This window comes from Penicillium canescens (assembly GCF_028828765.1).
Source record: "Penicillium canescens strain IBT 15451 chromosome Unknown utg000008l_segment0_segment0, whole genome shotgun sequence".
Taxonomy (NCBI): domain Eukaryota; kingdom Fungi; phylum Ascomycota; class Eurotiomycetes; order Eurotiales; family Aspergillaceae; genus Penicillium; species Penicillium canescens.
Window position 1 is genome coordinate 1,136,094 of NW_026703970.1, and position 20,180 is coordinate 1,156,273.

Here is a 20,180-nt window from a genome sequence, read left to right on the forward strand (position 1 = left end):
GAGGTGCCTTGCAGGGAGTCGCGGGAATATCCAGTACCTGACCGCGTGTCCGGTGGGGCTTGAGTTTAAACCGAAGATCATCGCCGACTTACCCGATTTAGAGACCGAAGCCGACCATGCAAGCCCCGAGGCGTATAGTTCAGTGTGGTTTGATGTTTCCACCGTGCTTGTACTATGCATAAGGTAGCACATAAGGATTATATAAAGAGATCATTCCTCAATACCCGCTATTGTTCTCCAGGCCTTTTACTCCATTTTCCCCTGCCTTTGTGATTCACAATGGCGCCACTCCTTCCCAAGGCTCTTGTATCCCTGGCTCTGGGCGCTACTTTCGCCCAGGCCCAACTCTGGGACACTGTCATTCAAACCAGCTATGGTCCGGTCGAGGGATTTAAGTATTTCAACCAGACTACTCTCGACAAATACTTCAACGGCGCCGAGTCCAATGTGGCTGCCTTCCTGGGTATCCCATTTGCTGCTGATACGGGATATCAAAATCGCTGGAAGGCACCACAGCCGCGAGAGCCTTGGAATGAAACTCTGCAGGCCAAGAACTTTGGCCCTGCCTGTCCTACCAGCTCGTCTTCCGATATCAGCGAGGATTGTCTCAGTCTCAACATCTGGACCAATGCCAAATCTGCCAGTGACAAGCTTCCTGTCATGGTTTGGAACCAGGGTTCTGATGAGACCAGCAACAACACCTGGTGGTACGGTGGTGGTATGGCTCTGAAGGATGTCATTCTCATCACCTTCAACCGCCGAGATGATGCATTCGGCTACCTTGCTTCTCCCGAGCTCAACGAGGAAGGATACGAAACCTTCGGTCACAAAACCTCCGGCAACTATGGTATTCTCGACCAACTCGAGGTTTTGAAGTGGGTGCAGAAGAATATTGCCAAGTTTGGTGGTGATCCAGACCGTGTTGTCGTTGCTGGTCAGTCTTTCGGTTCTTCTCAGGTCTATCATGCTGTCAACAGTCCTCTCTTCACCGGCTACTTCCACGGCGGTATCTCTCAGTCTGGCATCAGATATCCTTACGATACCCTTCTGGCTGGTCTCGCCACCTCTTATGTGAACATGTCTACTGCCATCACCAACGGTGCAAGCTATATCAAGGCCCATAACGTTTCGACCATCGAGCAGATGCGCACCCTCTCAATGGATGAGCTGATCGTTGGCGCTTCCGACCGCGTTGGCAATAGTTCTATCTGGTGGGTTACTGCGCTCTCGGCCGGCTACCCTCTAATCTTCAAGCCAGTCCTCGACGGCTACGTCCTTCCCTCTACGTACCTCGAGACGTTGAAGAATGGCCCCGCCAATGATGTCCCCGTCATCACGGGCAACACCAAAGATGAATCGGGTGCTTCTACCACAACCGACTACACCCCCGAGGAATACAAGTACTACTGCACCCTGAAGTACGGCAACCTCTCAGAACGTTACTTCAAGCTCTACCCAAGCTACAACAACGAAACCATCGCCTCTCAGGCCTGGAATGCTGCTGCTCGCGATACTTCCCTCGTCGGCTCATGGGCCTACGCTACGGACTGGTACAAGGCTGCATCCTCGGACTTTTACACTTACTACTGGACCCACGCACCCCCGGGCCAGAGCCAGGGTGCTTTCCACCAGTCTGAGATCATGTATGCCCTCAACGCTCTCTACGCCAATGACGAGACATACCCCTTCACCAAGATCGATTATGAGATTCAAGAGAGGATGTCTGCTTACTGGGCGAACTTTGCGAAGACGCTCAACCCTAACAAGGGCGGTTCCTACACTGGAAGTCGCTCTTTGCCCCGCTGGACTCCTAACAGTGCTAATGGCACTCAGGTTGTTATGGAACTTGGTAATCAGTTCAAGAATGTGCCCATTGCTAAGCCTCAGCAGGTAGAGCTTCTCATGGACTACTTCCACCAGCAAACTCCCTATTAGAGGAACTTGGTTTGGCCTTTTAGGATTGGTCGAGAAGCCAACCAACTTCGTACACATAGGGTTCCTCGCTGTATATACATCTGGTTCCTATATATAGTCCAGTGTCGTCATAACAACTATGTACGATCTCTGGTACAGATTCCGGGCAAGAACCTAATCTAAGTTGATGATGACTTCACCAATTCTAGATAAATAGCAAAACACTCAATTGATAGCAATCATTAAGCCAGACCCTTAATTTTTCGGTTACAGCATTAAAGCCATGGCAGGTCATTAGAGGTAACAGGGCTGAACTAAAGCACGCCAGGCACCAATTATTTCAAACAGACGTGTGGCTGGATAATCTCCGCCCTGCCCTCTGGACTTCCTCGCGAATCAGCGTTGTTTGCCAAGATCAACAGTTCTCCTGTCGGAGATGGCCCGCTGATCGCAAATGGAGGGGTAATCCACTTCGATCTCTCTCCAGGCAACCATTCAATTGTCGAAAAGCACCTCTCTTACTCCGATCTTCACTGAGAGATCTTGACATCATTCAGCGTTCAACATGGTTGCCGAGCACCTTACCCTCCGCAACAATACCTCCACTCCAATTGTCCTGAAGCGCATTGAGCGCTTCCAGGCGGAGGAAAAGTCATTCGGTGCCAGCGCCTTCAACACACTGGCTTCCAACTTCACCCAGGTCCTGACCAACCAAACCCGCAGCGCATCCGTTGCCATCATCCACCATGACAGCCGCCCCTTCGAGGAAAACCATGTGGACATCCACCTGGAGCCCTTCGAAACGAAGAAGACGGAGCTCCGCTCCTTCATCGACTCGGAAAAGGAGCGCATGCGTCTGATCTTCGAAGTCGAAGGCCAAAAATATCAAATTCAAACCCCAGTCCCAACAGAGGAATCAGCAACCATGAAAGCCCTAAGCGAGAACCCCCAATTTCAATTCACAGGCGTCTACGTAACCCCAGAATCATTCCTGGCAATCTACTCCTCAGCAAACTTAAACACTTGGATGCACGAGCTCCGCGACGACACCCTCGTCTCAGCCCTCTCAATCCCAGGCACGCACAACTCCCCAACCTGCCACATCGCACCACCCTCAGTACGCTGCCAAGCCGTCAGCCCGCGCGAGCAGCTCGAGAACGGCGTGCGCTTCTTCGATATCCGCGTGCAGCCCCAGTACCCAGAAGACGCAGCACGCGACGAGCTCGTCCTCGTACACAGCGTATTCCCCATCTCGCTGACAGGAAACAAGTACTTCCGCGACCTGATGCGCGAAGTGAATGAATTCCTCGAACGCAACCCATCCGAGACTCTCATCGTCTCCGTGAAGCGCGAAGGACCCGGCAACGCAACGGACGAGCAACTCTCGCGCATCTTGCACGACCACTACGCCCGCCCTGACAGTCGGTGGTGGGTGCGGCCCAAGATCCCGACCCTAGGCGAAGCGCGCGGCAAGGTCATCCTCGTGCGCCGTTTCAACCTGCAGGAGAATCTGAAGGGCGAGCATGGCGGTAATGGATGGGGAATTGATGCCGCGGCGTGGGCAGACAACACCGCGCACGCAATGTGTCCTAGTGGCCAGCTGTGCATTCAGGATTTCTACGAGGTGATGGAGAAGCCGAGTATCGAGCAGAAGATCAAGTATGTCTCGGAACATATTGATCGGGCGAGTGGTTGTTGCTATCCATTTGGGGTTCAGCCTGATGCGCAGGCGACGCGCGCGTTCCCCTTTACATCAATTTCTTGAGTGCTAGTAACTTCTGGAAGACCAATACTTGGCCTGAGAAGATCGCTGCCAAGGTTAATCCTGCTATTGTGGATTATCTCTGTCGGCGGAAGCGGGATGGGGATGCGGATTGCTCGACTGGTATTCTTGTGACAGACTGGGTTGGTCTGGATGGGAATTGGGACCTTGTGCGTTGCATTGTAGGTATGAATGCCAAGCTGCGCTTGAGACAGAAGTAGATTATGGACATACATTGGGAGGGTTCGTTCCTTTTATGCTTGGTTTGGTCTTTCATATATTGGGATTCGATGGAAAAATAGGTTATTGTAGTTTGAACATAAAATATGATTTCTCCAAAATAATTTCTCGCAAGTATACATTCATCCAAGAGCAGGAAATGGGGTCTTGATGAAACGCAGAAATATGATCTATTATACAGAAATGACACAAAGGTAATCATGACCAAATTAAGACGACTGGCTCTTGTCGCCCTCCGGTCCCTTCTCCTCTTCTTCCAGAACGCTGCGGCGGCTCTCCATGGTGAAGTAGAGGCTCTTTCCAGCTCCCTCCAGGGTGGAGGCGATGCTGGAGCTCATGCTCTGCAAGGCAGTAACAAGCTGGGAGCGGAGGCCGTCCATGCCACCCTCGATGCTGCCAACCCACTTGGTCTGGTCGATATCGAAGACCTGGTTGTCAACACGAGCAGCGAGCAAGTTGATCTTACGGAGACCGTTCTGGACGATAGGGTCGTGGTAATCCGGGTTCGCCTTGCGGGTAGGAGCAGGGAAGCCGGCTTCCTTGGGGGTGAGGATCGACAGCGCGGCCTTCATGTGCTCAGGCGAGACATTGGGGATGGAAAGAACAGCAACAGGACCGACAAGGAGGGTCGAAAGGTCGTGCTTGCCCTTCAGGTTCTTCACTGCGGCGTGGGCAGTGCGAGACAGATCGTGTGTCAGGGCCGGGTCATCCTTAGAGCCGGAAACGGCAGGGAGCTCGGCGGAAGTTTGCGTGACGGGGTCAATGGCACTCGGGGGGCGTCCTAAGGCAAGGGAGGACTCGCTAGGCTTGAAATAATCGACAATACGTAGAGCCACCTCGAAGATGCTGGTCTGGATGGTCTGGATTTTAATGTAAGGAGCGAGCGGAGGAGCTGTTCGGCCCTCGGCGGCGATCTTGTCATCCACTTTTTTCAAGGCATTGGTGAGTTCTCGTCGAATTGCAGCCCATTCCATGGACTTCAGGTTGTTGTGTTGGAATAGCACGATGAGAGGAGATGTGCGGAGGAGGGAAGTGTACGACCGCAGGAGCTGCGACCGGCGGTATTCGGGATTGCGATGGGAAGGTGGCTGGGTAGGAGGAAATCTGGATACGGGAGCTGGCGAGTGTCTCATCTGCTCAATGGGAGCTGCTGGCGTAACAGCTGGGGCCGCGGTGCTTGCGCTCCTGGCAATTTGGAGTTCATATTGGCAAACAGGGAATTGGCGTCGGACCGATGAGAGCCTTAATCTTGGGGGCATTGTGAATATATTGGATTTGAATGGCGATTGAACCACCCAATGCCGGAACAGTTGTCAAAAAATGGTGATGTTGGTCGAAACAGCCTCCGGGAACTGTAAAGCGCAGTGATATTTTTCGAATCCCAAAAAGGTAAAGCGTGAATAATGGCGGTAAGCTATTCTGCCTGGTGCATGTATCCAGCTCTTGGTGGGGGAGTTGACTCATTAGAATGCTTCTTTTTGTCAACGGTCATTGGGACTTCTGTTAAGTCCTTGGAGACATCTGTTTAATTGCACGCTTTGATCATGGAGACTCCTACAACACCGCCGCCTAAGCGCCCCGATCCCATCTCTATCTCCCCGCTCCTTCAGCGTCTGGCCTACCCCCCCACAGCAGGCATTCAAGTCAGTGCAGAAAAGATTGCGGAGGTGAGCGCGGATGAGATTGCTGCAGCTTTTGCATTGATCTTTGAGGATCGATTGTCCCATGTTCAGACCGCTGCACTCTTGACCTTGCTCCACTCAACCGGCAAGGACAGGGATCCTGCTGTGATTGCGAAATGTTCTCAGGGCATGCGAGACGCTGCTTGCCGGGTTGACAAGGGTTCAATGAAGAAGATTATCAAGGCTCGTGGGAGGAAGGAAGGAAACTATCAGGGTGGCTTGGTACTTGCTCCTCGCTACTATTGACCCGACGGCAATAACTAACATCACTTGACGTCTAGTGTGATATTGTCGGAACTGGCGGAGATTCTCACTCTACTTTCAACATTTCTACAACCTCCTCAATTGTTGCATCGCCACTCTTGATGACTGCCAAACACGGAAACCGTGCCCAGACTTCGTTCTCTGGGTCTGCGGACGTTCTACAGTCCATTGTGCCTATTGCACCCAACATCGATGCTGTCAATGCCGAGAACCTCCACAAGGTCTATGAGAAGACGAACTATGCGTTCCTTTTCGCCCCTAACTTCCACCCCGGAATGATGCATGCCAACCCAGTTCGTCGCGGTCTTGGTCTCCGAACCATCTTCAACCTTATGGGACCCTTGGCAAACCCCGTCGACTGGGCATTAGAAGCTCGCGTCGTCGGCGTAGCTTACCAGAGCCTTGGTCCTGTCTTTGCCGAAGCTCTCAGACAAACTGGGGCGAAGAAGGCTCTTGTTGTTTGTGGCCAAGAGGACATGGACGAGATTAGCTGTGCCGGACCCACCAACTGCTGGAGACTCTCTGAATACCCGAATCCTGCCTACAGGGCGTCAGATGACGGAGATGACTCAAGTGATGAGGAGGACCAGAACCCTCGTACACTGGTGAAGCTTGATACCTTCCAGCTTCATCCGTCAGATTTCGGTCTCCCCAGCCACCCACTGTCCTCTGTATACGGACGCAAGATGCCCAAGGATAACGCCGCAAAGCTCATGAGCATCCTCCGCAACGAGCTTCCGCGGGACGATCCCATTCTGGAGTTCGTTTTCATGAACGTTGCAGCTCTCCTGGTTACCGCAGGTGTGTGTGAAGCTGATACTAGCAACATGGGACCTGGCGACGATGGCAAGGTCATCACCGAGCGTGGCCCTGGTGGTGGACGCTGGAAAGAAGGTGTCCGCCGTGCACGCTGGGCAATCGAGAGCGGCGAATCTCTGAAGTGCCTAGAGCAGTTCATTGAGGTTAGCAACCTGCTTTGAAAACTTTCCACTCATGTTACATAAATTATGGACTTAGTGTTTTGATTATTTTCAGGGGAGCTTTCAGGTCAGGTTTCACATATTTCGTTCAGCTGTGCATTGTGTGCATCCAACTTATACCCCATTTTCGCGGGTATTAAAAACTGTTTTTATTTTGTTCGGGGTACTTAATAGGGAAAAAAAGACTTATTTTTCTTCTCCGAAAGCTGTGATCATTGTTCTATTTCAGACAACAAAGCCTAGATCGATTTTATTAACGAGTCCATGCCTGGGCTGGAGAATACGGCCTCAGCAATGCGTCCTCGCAAACCGAGAGCAGAGAAAAGAGTAAAAAAAAAACCGTATGTGTAAATAGACTCCAAAGCGCCATTCAAATGCATAATTCATCAAAACCAAAGATATCCTCGGGCCGATTCCTCCAACTCCGCACCAGTCCCTGAAACTTCACACCCCCAACCACGGCCACCCGGCTCAAACCAAACGTAGGCATAGCATTTACCGAGCCTGGAACTGGACCATACTATCAAAAAGGAAGGAGCGTCAGCACAGGCACTGCGAGCAAGAACCCCAGAAAAGAAAAGGCTTACCGCTTCGTCCGCTCTTTGTACAGCACACGGTGACCACAGTCCTTGCAGCGGATCTGGTCACCGCGCTTGAGAGGAACGCGGGCAGAGCACTCGCCGCAGAGGTAAACGACCGAGGGGCTGTCGACGTTCATGGCGCTGCCGTATCCGCCTTGGGTGTCGAAGGCGGTCTGCGCACCCATCGAGGGGACCTGGTACGCTTCGCGAGACATCGTTGGTGAATGTGTTGGGCTGCGTGAAGATATGTCTAGGTGGTGCGATTTGATGATCCCGTAGGAGGTAGGATGTGGTGCGGTAGTATTGGCTGCTGGACGTGAGAGTTGGATGCTTTTTCTTTTCGAAGCGGGATTTTAGGTGCTTAGTCAGATATAAAACCAAATCGATGAGTCATCGGTGTGGCCCGTGCACGACATGCAGCCGCGAAGTATAGCTTCACTTTGGATATTCGTAGTTTTTGCCCCCTTGTTCTTAATGGATTTAAATGTGCCTCTCCGGAATGCTTATTGCTGAAACATAGTATTGAGCATCTGTATAGCTATTAAGACTAGTTGTCAGGTATAAACCGCCAAAACTCCAAAAGCCAGGCTCATATATCGTCGCCCTTGACCCTCAAATTGAGAATCTGGTATCTTCCGTGGGCATATGCAATCATGATCGAAAGGGAATCCCAGCGCCATGCAAATAAAGTAATAATAGACAAAATGACCCCCTGGCTGTACAAGAAAATGCAAACAAAAGGTTTTACCAACCACCACCAATCTTCCCGGCTAGTTCAACAACACGAGTTGTATCATTGGCTGGAGTTTGATCTTTGCCAACGTCACTTTCAACCTCGCGGTATGTTGTGTAGACAAGCTTAGGGAGTGGAATATCCATAAATTGCGACCAGCGACGCAAGCCTTCATGAATCTTAGCTTCCTTTTCAGCGACTGAAACCTGCTGAGACTGGGGTTCGAGCTCAGGGTCAGAGTCAGATTCCATAGAGTAGTAGGCCTCATCAACGCGAGCGAGCCATGCGCGTTGCTCGTGGGGTGATGCCTTGACAGGTGCGCCTACTTCCTCATCTTGAGCCGGGGCGACGGCTTCTCTAGCGTCCTCCACTCGGATCTGACCACCGCCGTTCGTGCAACCACCTGGGCAAGCCATGACTTCCACGTAGGCATAATCTGATCCTGAGCTGCCGGTGGATGCAGCATTGCGTGACATTGGCTGGCGCCGACCAGCGGCGAGCTTTGCGGCGGGCCTTGCACCAGGGAGTCTCGACATCCGCGCGGGTTTGAGCTTCCGGACAAGGTTTTGGATATTCCGGAAACCGTAATAACGAGCAGCTTTCAAGATCGGCTGGCCTTCTTGAGACATGAGAACGTACTCTACGACGTCGACATTGCGCCCACGGTTGACCACGAGTTCACTGCCGGGATTGCGGGATTGGAAATTCGTGAGGACATGGTGAAGGTAGCCTCCAGAGGTGCCCGTGGCGAGAGATTGTTCGGTTCGAGAGCGTTTGAATGAAAGGAAGGATTCGAGTGTTTTCTCGGGGAATGGCGGAGTAAAGGACGAAGGCAAAGCTTGCAATGGCAGGGTTGGCAGGGAAAATCCTCGAGCGGAGGCTAGAGACAGGAGCTCACGTGCAGTGATGACACAGTCTACGTCGCGAACAGGCTGTGCGTCAGAACCCATCTCATCTCCGTGGCGCCACGACACATCTGTGAGCTCCTCTCGGCTGGCTTCCAACTTCTTATCAAAGCAAGGCATAACTGCCAAATGCCAAATCCGAGAGGGGTGGATCCCGAGAGACTTGCTCAGAACGGTCTTGAGGAACGTTCCCGCCAGAGCCTGCGGGGACTTAAGTCGGGAAAGATGCGGAAGGATAAATGGATGTGTCTTCTCGGCGTAGCAAATCCATCCGGGACATGCAGAAGATAAGATGGGCCGTTTGGGAAGAGAGTTATCAGACTGGCCGGCCGAGTCTCCCGAGTTAAGCGAGTCCGAAACCTCATCTGCGGTGAGAACCAGGACGGCCTCCCGCATGATATTTGTGTCTACCACCCATGTAAAGCCGCTGCCATTCTTGCCTCCTCCCCGCAGGCCCTGCGGGCCACTGAGCAATTGATCGATCATGTGCCCCGCTTCTTTCTCCGAGATACCATACGTTGTTGCCAGGCTTGCTCTAACCTGCGGGCTCACACTGGCCACGAAAATCTTGCTCTCTCCAGAGTCGTCGGCATTGTTCGCCACCGTCCCATTGTGCCCATGCGCCAAAGGTATTTCCGGGTATGCATCAAGTGTGCTGAGAACCTCGGTATGGGACTGAAGGGAAATAAGGACTGCTTCCGCGGATGTAACACAGCCAGAGCAAGCAAGGCAGTCAGTCAGAGAGATCTGCGCGGGCGGTAGTTCTTCTGGTTGAACTTTGTCTTCGGTAGTCACTTCATAGGAGTTCTATGGTTCAAAATTAGCCAGAATATCCTCAATATGCACCGGGAAAGCGTTCGACCAGCGCGAAAGAAGGCTTACCTCCGAGTCTTTCGTATCTTTTTGCGGAAGTGATTCAACTGGCTTGATACACGCGACCCCCGGCGAAATGAAATCATTCAGATCGTCTGCCGAAAGGATCGCGCTCATTGTGGCGGGGTACCGCTTTTAGCAAGATAGATCTCGCTGAACGAAACAAAGGAGGAACTGTGATATTTTAAGTATGTATAGCTTTGTGAAAGATCAAAGACTGAGAGATCTGGAAAATTAGAATAGATCGTATTATTAACCAACCTTGGAACTTTGGGCCAACGGCGTTACGCGCTTTGTCATCGGTGGCGAGATCGGAGATAACGTTGGAACCTCACCGCTGAGATTCTGCCATTGATTGTTCCCGAAGTATACGTCTTCTTTTTAACTCTTTGAACTCATTGTTCGTGTCTACCATTGTTCAAGTCTACTTGTTCTATCGATAACATGGTTGTAATCCTTCATAAAGCGGTCTCCGACCTCGTCTTCAACTTCTCAATTTTCTACTATACTTTTACATTCATCTAGGTTTTACTTTATCAAACATGGACGACGCAAACAACCAGCAGCGAGGTCCCCAGCTCAAGTACGGTTATTCCTTTAGTAGCAACCGAACACAACCAAGGTCGAGCACCAATACCAGTAGGTATAATGGCCGGCGAGGTCGAGGTGGCGGGAACCACATACAGAAATTCAACCTCAGGCAAAAATCCGAGAGTGGACAGAGAGATCACCCAATGGCACACGCACCGAGCTACCGACCTTATGGCTACCGAGGCCGAGGTCGAGATCACGGTCAAAAGGGACCACTCTTCTCCCGAGATCACCCAATGGAAGATCCACGGGATGTCTCAATCCAAAATTCACCCCATCTCAGACGTCTTTCTGACTACCTTTCAAGATCCACAATTTCAGATGCGTACACTGCAGCTCGAGGTCCCCTTGATCTAACAGCCGACCCCGCCACCCTACCAAATATTGAAATGCGGAAACTCAGTTCCTACTTCCAGGCCGGCCCCAGAGGAGCCGCCCCCAGTAAGAAGGGACCTGCGACTGTTCACAAAGTCAAAGGAGCTAATTCCCGTATAACCAAGCCGGCAAAGGCAGTACGTCTAAGCCCTGCAGGCAGAAAGCAGGTAGCCCAAGAGACAATAGCTCATATTCCAACCATTTTGCGCTCGGCAGACGCTGGATCTCGGCTGGGTTACAAAGTTACCAAGGACAATGTTGGCCCTCTGAACTCTAAAATGGAAGAATGTCAGGATCTGTCCACTCGGGTAATAGTCGTGCAGGGAGATACATATGATGTCGCCGTCGCCCTTCATAACGCCCGCGATCTCATGGATCATGCTGATCCAATGCCAGTCTGTGTTCTCAATTTTGCAAATGCCGAGACTATCGGGGGTGGTTGGCTTCGTGGTGCCTCTGCTCAGGAGGAACAACTTTGCTACCGAAGCACCCTCAGTGAGACTCTCTTGCCCCGACTTTACCCTATGGGCGACAAGGAATGTATTTACTCACCCCATGTGATAATTTTCCGTGAGAATGAGAAGCGAGGGTATAGCTACATGTGGTCGAACAAGCGAGACCCGCTCCCACAAGTCAGTGTCATCAGCATGGCTGCGCAAAGGCACCCACCTACGACCGAAGCCAACAAGTATCTGAATGACACTGATCATAAACTTACGAAAGATAAGATGCGAATGATCCTACGCACGGCAGGACACAATCGTCACCAACGCCTAATTCTAGGCGCCCTTGGCTGTGGCATGATTGGTCATCCGGTTCAGGAGGTGGCTGATTGCTGGAAAGAGGTACTCAATGAGGTAGAGTTCCAGGGCTTCTTTGATCTGATTGTTTTTGCCATCTATGATGCAAGCAATGAGGGTAACTATAAAATCTTCCATGCCACTTTGCATGAAGATGTGGAAACTGATTACGAAAATATCGAGTAAGTCAATTCTTTATGCGTTTCTTTAGTTGTAAATTGATTTTTGCTTCCACTTTTGTGGAAGAGCATATATGAGTACTTACGCGGATTGCTTCATATTATGACTTTTTTATAAACGGCGGAGCTATGAATTGCCTTTTCAAGTTAGTTTTGCCTTTTGGGCACAAGATATGGTTTCGGGTGCATGGCAGTCTCTCCTCGGAGGAATATGCCTGCATTTTACTGGCGCTTTAATCAGACTTGCATCTTTCCGACGTACATTTCTATTGAGGTCAAGGAGAGTATTTCATGTATTCGGAAGGGCCCATATCTCTGTTATGAGTGTTGAAATGAACAGGAGGGGACTAGTTATTGTGAACCAATGCATCTTTCTCTGTTCCAAATTCCAGCCTTGCCATATTGTGTGGAGGGCAGAGGAATGGGTTTTCTCCGGCTTCGTATAAGAATTCATCTATCTCCATTCTAAGCCATTTGCACGCCCCGGGAGACTGATCTTTTGCTCGTAGCCGATGGTGACATTTAGTCCTTGGTCTGGCCAGAGACGTTTCTCACGAGTCTTTTCGCGCATCTCCGCGATGAAAGTACGCTAACAATTGCCGTTATCGACGAATACCAGAAAGCTCAAGTTCACGGACCGGAGAGTACCCGGTAGTCCTGAAAGAAATGACACGACGTCGGGTTGGCTGACTATGAAACGTGATAATTCAAAGTGTCGGATTTGAGCCCTTTATCAACAGGGAATATGCTCCTTAAGGGCACAGACGTGGTATTTTGCATATCCTTGCCCTCGTTTTCAGCATCTATCCCCGTGGTAGAGAGGCTGATCTCCTCCATATCGCCGGCTTCGCTCAAAGCCTGGTAAAGCCTACCATGGGGAAATGATCGCTAGTTCGGTCTGCGCTCTATTCCGCCGATAGTAAAGGAAACATCGAGGTGATGGAAGCCCAGTTGCCTAACCACCGTGACTAAGTGATCGTACTCCGCGGAGGGATCATCGAGGATTGTACAATTGATCCCCGTACGAAGTTAGTGGGCATCTAGACTAAGCTCGATCACGCCATAACTTTGTTGAGCGAGCGCGCGTGTCACAATACGGAATCCGTGATAGTTTCCTTTATGCTTCTCATCGAAGCTCTGCCAAGGAAACGCAAACACTTCTTCTGGTTGGTCGTGGACGGGAATTGGCCATCCGCGGGGACAGGATAATTGAATCCTAGTGGGGATGATCGGATCATTGGAGTTTTGGTAAAGTGGAGTGTAAAGAATACCATGGGCGGCAGGCGTGACCGTCACTTTCTTGAGTGTAGGGAATTGTTTGATTCCGTAAAGGAACGCTTCTTCGTCATAGTTCCTAGCTAGATCATCTTGCTGCCGGATCAAAGTCCGATACCCAACACTCACATAGCTCGGGCCCGGGGAGCCTAGCTCTCTTATACTCTTGTAATTTAGAGATTCACTGTCTACCTCGTCCCTACTGCCTTGCCGCCAGAAGAGGTCCTCAATGTTCGCAGCGCATGCGGCCTTGAACCACAGAGGACAATCTTTTCTTATAAATTTGGCGCTCCTCCGCAGCTGATGAAAGGGTTAGAGGTTATGATCTATACCATTTCTATAGAACAAGAAGAGAGTGGATTTTCTTCTAAATAAGGTTCAAGATGGCAAGGTGTATCAGATTTCATAAACAACTTAGAAAAACCGAGAGTTAACAAGTACATGTATAACACAAGTAAACTCCCTTACTTTGCACGAGTAGATCGTCTTCTACCCGTAGTGGCTGGCTTGGCCTTCTCCTCTTCAGGCTCCTCATTCTTCACAATTGCTTGCTTTTGTTTAGGTGACCCTCGCTTCTTGGCTTTCGGTACTTCTTCTGTTTCTGAATCCTCTTCCGTTTTCGGGGCGGCACGCTTACGTCCAGAGCTAGCTGGCGTCCCGTTTGTGGCATCCTCATCAACTTCCTTGGCGACGGCACCGGTCTTCTTCTGGACAGCTGCAACAACGGCACTTGTCCGACCTCCAACCGTAAGGAAAGTGATCTTATCTCCGTTTGGAAGGACCGCTGGTTGGTTCTTCTTTCCCTTGCCCCAGCGGTGTTTGAAAAGCCAGTGCTCAGGGAACTTCTCTGAGTCTGCCAGTACACCAATTGAGGTCGAGCAAACATAGTGGATAGAGGAGTGTAGCTCCTTGATCTGATCGTCATTCAAAGTATTGCTGTATTGCTCTGGGTGTATCTTGGCATGGTAGAGAATCTCATCGCTGAAGAGGGTTAGCCCGACTATGGTCAAAGAGACATTTAGCCGAATAACTTACCCCATCCAATTCCCAATTCCACTTATGTTAGCCTGATCCAGCAGAAGAGCTTTGATAGGCACTTTCTTCTTCCTCAGCTTCTCTATCAACCAAGCTTCATTGACAATGTCTTTATCGGTGACTGGATCAGGTCCGTTCTCTTTCAGTGGAGTGTGGTTTCGAATCTCATCGGCCGGACAATCAACAAGCCTTATACGACCAAGCCTGCGGGCATCCACGAATGCAGCCTCAGTTTTGGCCTCATCACTTGTCTCCATCAAGAACTTCCAGTACTTAGGAGGCCATTCCTTATCAGCGGGCTTGTCACTTTGGTAGTAGTATGTGTCGGCATCTTTGATCTTGAACCACCCAGTCATTCCAAAGTGCATCACAGCATGTGGTGGTGAAGACATTGTAATCCAGAAATATTTCCCTTGCTGACCGGCTCCCACGATTTTCTTCCCCTGCATTGCTTGCTGAAACTCAGAGGCACTGGTTCCTACTTTTCCGAATACAACCGCGTCATCTTGCGCTTGGACTTTGGACAACGTCTTCCCAACCAAGTGTTGGCGAATGAAATGCACGATGCGGTGGACTTCCGCGAGCTCAGGCATCTTGGGGTGGAATTTCAGGTGACGAAGATGAGAAAGCTGAAATAAATTGCATGTACAGATGTTTTTGTTCAAAGGAGTTATGGCGTAAGCAATTAATGCAGTGGTCAGAATGTGATGTCGGAAGGGTCGCGTCTAATTGATAGGGCGCGAGTCCACGCGTCTTGGTCACATGCTTAGTAATCTCTCGAGGGCCTGCAGTCTCCAAGTACGTAATTGTTCTTTAAAGGTCTGGGAGTCGGTGTTCGGTGATTTATTTTGCCAATACCAAACAGCGTTTTATTGTGACCTTTGGTTGGTTTTCGTACGATTGACTCTTCCTGCGCAGTGTCGGCATGCCGATTGTGACGCCGACTTCCCATGAATGATCCCGAAGCCCCGAAGATAGGCCAAGTATTTGCATTTAGGTAGTCAGGTGATTAAATTCTTAACAGTAGTTGGTTCCTTGCTCAGTAGGGGATTTGTTCTTGTCCTTTGCTTCTTTGCCCTGATTCCTAATAATCTAGATCGAAGTCTAACAAACTTGCTAGTCATCACCGGCATTTTCATTCTAAACAAGATCAAATCCCTCCTCAGGATGTGCTTGGCATGCGAGGCACCACCTATGTAGTATGAATGTGGCTATAAAATAAGTAGGTTGTAAAAGCAGGAATCTAGTCTAGATATAGATGTAGTATAGCGCTCATAAGAAAATAATATCTGCTCTTAAAGCTATATACTTATTGGACGCGGTCACAAGTTTTTCTTTAATTATAATTCAACTGAATTGCTCCATTCAAATCAACTGCATATAAATATGCTGTGCTTTCGATCCTGAGGCATCAACTTCGAGTACGCTAGGCCTAATACGGTCTAATGCGGTGGACCTCGGTGAGCTTGGGCTGACGATGCTCTCCGTCACAGGTCGCCAATCCATTACTTCTATCACATCGAACTACGCTCCATGAAATAACTACACACTAAACCTGTGACCATACAAGTGACTCTGATATATATCAACAAATATCGTCTTCAAACTGGAGTGGTTTTGGATCAAGTCAAATCGAGAATTTGGGGAGGAAGCTCGCAGCAGAATGTCACAGGTCTCATCAACGGAGGCCCCGGCGCTCACTCCTCGGTTTTGTTTTGACGAGAGACTACTCAGAGGTTTGTTAGAAGTGATACCCCCGCGCTCAACATCGATTAACATCTCCGTCTCTATTCAGATTTTCTCCGACTTTCGAGATCGACAATCGACGATTCGATAACACAGAACCTCAATGCGTTGATCACACCGGCTAAGGAGGGCTTTGACCCAGCATCAACCGCAGTGCGACAGACCGACTCTCGATCCCGGAGGAATATCCACCCCGCCGCCTGCCAGGGCTTCAAGGAAAATGTGCTATTTCCGTCATGGCAGACAAGATCAGATGTTCTAAACTACTGCGCCGGTGTGGCTACGAGTCCCGACCCTGATGACCCGGATTTGATCCTTCGAGAGACAGAATCCGCCAGAGACCGAGAACGAGTGGTTGATGAGCGATTAGACCCATACTCTGCTCGGTTCTTCCCTCGCGAAGCGAGGACCGAGTCGTTGGCAAATTTGGTTCGCAATGAGCGCACCATTGAAGACATCATTCGAGCTCGGACATGGGGAATGGTTTCAGAGAAATGCAGTAGTTCTACGTCGTGGCAGGATGCTCTTGACAGCTGGCGCCATGATCGTCAGAAGTAGATATGGCAGGGCCCATGCCTCGCTGCACTCGAATCGGTCTGCTCAACTCTCGCCGCAGATCTATGTTTCATCTCCACTTGTACATTACTGCATAGCTATAATTTCATGGCTTCCGCCGTCCAACTCATGTATAACACGTACAGCTCAAGGTTGATGGATTATCCTGGCGGTACTCTGTAGTGAAAGCCTATCAGGTCCTATACCGGGCTAAGTATCATATGGCATGGATTTCGATACCGAATAATGCATATAAAAACTTTTCCAAATAAACTTCATCAAGCATATACTACCAAGTGATAGATATTTTAGATGATGCTTTAAGGCTATAGGCGTAGAATTTATGACGACCTACTCACTGTCACTGATTGAAATAAAATAAGCAAGCAAAAGAAAGGTATACATCATCAAATCTCTATCAAACTTTAAATTCTTGTCCTTCTATAAAGACGTAGGTGAAGAAACGCAGGGCTATCTCTTATCGGCCTGTTCATTCTGCCAAGGTCGGACTCGGAGGTCTCGTCCCCCGCACACATCGTTTCCTCCCTCGCACACAGGTTCTCCATCAGCATCGCCCACCATGCCGCAACCATTGAACTCCAAGGACCAGTCCTTGTTTCGTCAAGTGGTTCGCCACTTTGAGATGAAGCAGTACAAGAAAGGTGCGTCCCTCCCTCCCCAAATCTACTGCTGTCTAACCACGTTGCTCTTCAATAGGTATCAAGACGGCAGAACAGGTTCTTCGCAAGAACCCTACCCATGGCGACACCCAGGCGATGAAGGCTCTCAACATGAGCCAGATTGGGCAATCGGAGGAGGCCTTTGCACTCGCCAAGGAGGCTCTTCGGAATGACATGAAGTCGCATATCACCTGGCACGTCTATGGATTGCTGTACCGCCAAGAAAAGAACTACGAGGAGGCCATCAAGGCCTACCGATTTGCTCTGCGCCTTGAGCCCGAATCGCAACCCATTCAGCGTGATCTCGCGCTGCTCCAGATGCAGATGCGGGACTACCAGGGATACATCCAGAGCCGTAGTGCGATGCTGCAAGCTCGCCCCGGATTCCGCCAGAACTGGACCGCTCTCGCGATTGCCCATCACTTGGCCGGAGATCTCGAGGAAGCCGAAAAAGTTTTAACCACTTACGAGGACACATTAAAGGGCACCACACCGCCCGTCGCCGATATGGAAAACTCCGAGGCTATTCTGTACAAGAACTCGATCATCGCGGAGTCTGGAAACCTTGAGAGAGCTTTGGAACACCTTGAGGCCGTTGGATACCGGTGTACCGATGTGCTCGCAGTCATGGAGATGAAGGCGGATTATCTTTTGCGACTGGACCGCAAGGCGGAAGCCGAGGCGGCCTATACAGCACTCCTGGAGCGGAACCCGGACAACTCGATCTATTATAATGGTTTGATCCTGGCCAAGGCTATCCCAGAAACCGACCACAAAGCATTGAAGGCTCTATACGATGAGTGGGTACAGAAGAACCCCCGTTGTGATGCTGCTCGTCGCATCCCCCTCGATTTCCTAGAAGGCGACGAATTCAAGCAGACCGCCGATGCCTACCTGCAGCGCATGCTGAAGAAGGGCGTTCCTTCATTATTCGTCAACATCAAGCACCTCTACACCAACCCTGCCAAGCGTGACGTGGTACAGGGATTAGTGGAAAGTTATGTGTCTGAGGCAAGCTCCAAGCCAAATGGCTCCGCCGAGTCGAAGGGCGAGAATGAGTTCTTGTCATGCACATACTACTTCCTGGCTCAACACTACAACTACCACCTCAGCCGCAACCTCGCCAAGGCGATGGAGAATGTCGACAAGGCCATTGAACAGTCACCCAAGGCCGTGGAGTACCAGATGACCAAGGCGCGCATCTGGAAGCACTATGGTAATTCGGCCAGAGCAGCAGAAGAGATGGAGAAGGCTCGCCTACTAGACGAGAAGGATCGCCACATCAACACCAAGGCGGCCAAGTATGCGCTCCGCAACAACGAAAACGAAAAGGGACTGGATCTCATGAGCAAATTCACTCGCAATGAGACCGTCGGTGGCGCATTGGGCGATCTCCATGAGATGCAATGCACCTGGTTCTTGACCGAGGACGCCGAGGCATTCCTCCGACAGAAGAAGCTTGGTCTTGCTCTGAAGCGCTTCCACTCGGTTTATAACATCTTCGATACCTGGCAGGAGGATCAGTTCGACTTCCACAGCTTCTCTCTCCGCAAGGGTATGATCAGGGCCTACGTGGACATGGTTCGCTGGGAAGACCGCCTGCGCGAGCACCCCTTCTACACAAGAATGGCTCTCGGTGCTGTCAAGGCCTATTTGCTTCTTCACGATCAGCCCGATCTTGTTCACGGACCCATGCCCAGCGGAGCCAATGGACTTGATTCTACCGATGAGAATGAGAGAAAGAAGGCTCTCAAGAAGGCCAAGAAGGAACAGCAGCGTTTGGAGAAGATCGAAGCTGACAAGCGTGAGGCAAGAAAGGCCGCCGCTGCTAATGCCAAGAGCGTTGACGGAGAAACAAAGAAGGAGGACCCGGACCCTCTGGGCAACACATTGGTCCAGACCCAGGACCCCCTGAAGGACGTGATGAAGTTCCTGTCCCCATTGCTCGAATTCGGCACTAAGAACATTGAGGCTCAATGTCTTGGCTTCGAGGTTTACCTCCGAAAGAGTCAGTTTTATCCAATATGATCTAGACTGGACTTGAATATTAACACACTCACAGACAAGCACCTCCTTGCCGTCAAGTGCCTCTCGGCTGCTCACGCTATCGACCCCTCAAACCCCACTCTTCACCTTCAATTGCTTCGCTTCCGCAAGGCCCTGGACGCCATTTCCGAGCCTCTACCCGAGCAGGCCGCTGAGGCTGTCAACGCCGAATTCGAGAAGCTCCTCTCCAAATCCCAGAAGCTTGAGGAATGGAACGAGTCCTACCTTCTGTCCAACAAGGGTAGTGTCGCTCACGTACAGGCCGCTCTGTCTGGACGCCAGCTCTTGAAGCCAGAGTCCAAGTCGCAGTGCGAGAAAGAGCTCCTTGCCACCCTTGATGCTCCTGAGATCACCATCGACGAGGCTGCTATCGCTCTTGAGTTGTTGGACAAGTGGGGCAGTGACAAGACCGCTTACGCCGAGAAGGCGAGCAAGAAGTGGCCCGAGTCTTCCGTTTTCCAGTTGAACTGAACTGATACAATTGGACCGACACGCGGCATTCATCTTCCGCAAGTGACATCCCCGCTTCGAGGATCAGCTACGTAGCGATGTATGCACTTGCGAGAAGAAGTGAAAATTGGAATGTGGAATGAGAAAAAAAGGGGCGAACATAGAGAAAGACGGGAGAGAGAATATATTCCGACATGATTCAATGTCTGGAAAGTATACAAATACAGAGAGGATCCAATGTATCAGTATCTATTGCCAGTGATATGGCTCAAGGTAGACACCAATCTACCCAAATCAAACAATGTTTCCTTGACAATGTACATCTCTAAATCGACATTAACACAAACATAAAAGCGCCTTTAATGTACAAGCCGAGGGGGAGTCAGGATATGCAAAAACAAAGACAACACACAAGCCGTGCTCAAAATGCCAGCGAAAAAGAACCCCATCCGTGGATCCCATAAACCGTTCTATTAAATGAAACAAAGTTCAAACCATCAAGATCAAGGCGAAA

The 20,180-nt window shown here is 50.4% G+C and overlaps 10 protein-coding genes across 10 annotated transcripts; 6 read left to right on the forward strand and 4 right to left on the reverse strand.

The window, feature by feature from the left end:
* Positions 1-279: 279 nt before the first annotated feature.
* N7446_011289 (carboxylesterase/lipase family protein) lies at positions 280-1,935 on the forward strand (the record flags this gene model as incomplete). Its single annotated transcript, XM_058520031.1, has 1 exon — positions 280-1,935. The coding sequence occupies one exon, from the start codon at positions 280-282 to the stop codon at positions 1,933-1,935; it is 1,656 nt and encodes a 551-aa protein (XP_058367555.1).
* A 544-nt stretch (positions 1,936-2,479) lies between these two features.
* Positions 2,480-3,897, forward strand: N7446_011290 (phosphatidylinositol-specific phospholipase C; the record flags this gene model as incomplete). The annotated part of the gene is made up of 2 exons (XM_058520032.1): positions 2,480-3,573; positions 3,687-3,897. The coding sequence occupies 2 exons, from the start codon at positions 2,480-2,482 to the stop codon at positions 3,895-3,897; spliced, it is 1,305 nt and encodes a 434-aa protein (XP_058367556.1).
* A 228-nt stretch (positions 3,898-4,125) lies between these two features.
* On the reverse strand, positions 4,126-5,175 carry N7446_011291 (mitochondrial 54S ribosomal protein uL10m; the record flags this gene model as incomplete). The annotated part of the gene is made up of 1 exon (XM_058520033.1): positions 4,126-5,175. The coding sequence occupies one exon, from the start codon at positions 5,173-5,175 to the stop codon at positions 4,126-4,128; it is 1,050 nt and encodes a 349-aa protein (XP_058367557.1).
* Positions 5,176-5,460: 285 nt separating this feature from the next.
* Positions 5,461-6,842, forward strand: N7446_011292 (anthranilate phosphoribosyltransferase; the record flags this gene model as incomplete). The annotated part of the gene is made up of 2 exons (XM_058520034.1): positions 5,461-5,820; positions 5,880-6,842. 2 exons carry the CDS (start codon positions 5,461-5,463, stop codon positions 6,840-6,842), a joined length of 1,323 nt encoding a protein of 440 aa, XP_058367558.1.
* Positions 6,843-7,337: 495 nt separating this feature from the next.
* Positions 7,338-7,638, reverse strand: N7446_011293 (Rpo12/RPC10 RNA polymerase subunit family protein; the record flags this gene model as incomplete). The annotated part of the gene is made up of 2 exons (XM_058520035.1): positions 7,338-7,362; positions 7,430-7,638. 2 exons carry the CDS (start codon positions 7,636-7,638, stop codon positions 7,338-7,340), a joined length of 234 nt encoding a protein of 77 aa, XP_058367559.1.
* A 529-nt stretch (positions 7,639-8,167) lies between these two features.
* Positions 8,168-10,051, reverse strand: nar1 (iron-sulfur cluster assembly protein NAR1; the record flags this gene model as incomplete). Its single annotated transcript, XM_058520036.1, has 2 exons — positions 8,168-9,868; positions 9,944-10,051. 2 exons carry the CDS (start codon positions 10,049-10,051, stop codon positions 8,168-8,170), a joined length of 1,809 nt encoding a protein of 602 aa, XP_058367560.1.
* Positions 10,052-10,761: 710 nt separating this feature from the next.
* N7446_011295 (uncharacterized protein) lies at positions 10,762-11,886 on the forward strand (the record flags this gene model as incomplete). The annotated part of the gene is made up of 1 exon (XM_058520037.1): positions 10,762-11,886. One exon carries the CDS (start codon positions 10,762-10,764, stop codon positions 11,884-11,886), a length of 1,125 nt encoding a protein of 374 aa, XP_058367561.1.
* A 1,732-nt stretch (positions 11,887-13,618) lies between these two features.
* Positions 13,619-14,782, reverse strand: N7446_011296 (putative formamidopyrimidine-DNA glycosylase; the record flags this gene model as incomplete). The annotated part of the gene is made up of 2 exons (XM_058520038.1): positions 13,619-14,135; positions 14,190-14,782. The coding sequence occupies 2 exons, from the start codon at positions 14,780-14,782 to the stop codon at positions 13,619-13,621; spliced, it is 1,110 nt and encodes a 369-aa protein (XP_058367562.1).
* A 1,070-nt stretch (positions 14,783-15,852) lies between these two features.
* N7446_011297 (MIX23 family protein) lies at positions 15,853-16,493 on the forward strand (the record flags this gene model as incomplete). The annotated part of the gene is made up of 2 exons (XM_058520039.1): positions 15,853-15,925; positions 15,985-16,493. 2 exons carry the CDS (start codon positions 15,853-15,855, stop codon positions 16,491-16,493), a joined length of 582 nt encoding a protein of 193 aa, XP_058367563.1.
* Positions 16,494-17,070: 577 nt separating this feature from the next.
* Positions 17,071-19,687, forward strand: N7446_011298 (peptide alpha-N-acetyltransferase complex A subunit NAT1; the record flags this gene model as incomplete). Its single annotated transcript, XM_058520040.1, has 3 exons — positions 17,071-17,152; positions 17,208-19,178; positions 19,233-19,687. 3 exons carry the CDS (start codon positions 17,071-17,073, stop codon positions 19,685-19,687), a joined length of 2,508 nt encoding a protein of 835 aa, XP_058367564.1.
* Between the last annotated feature and the right edge of the window lie 493 nt (positions 19,688-20,180).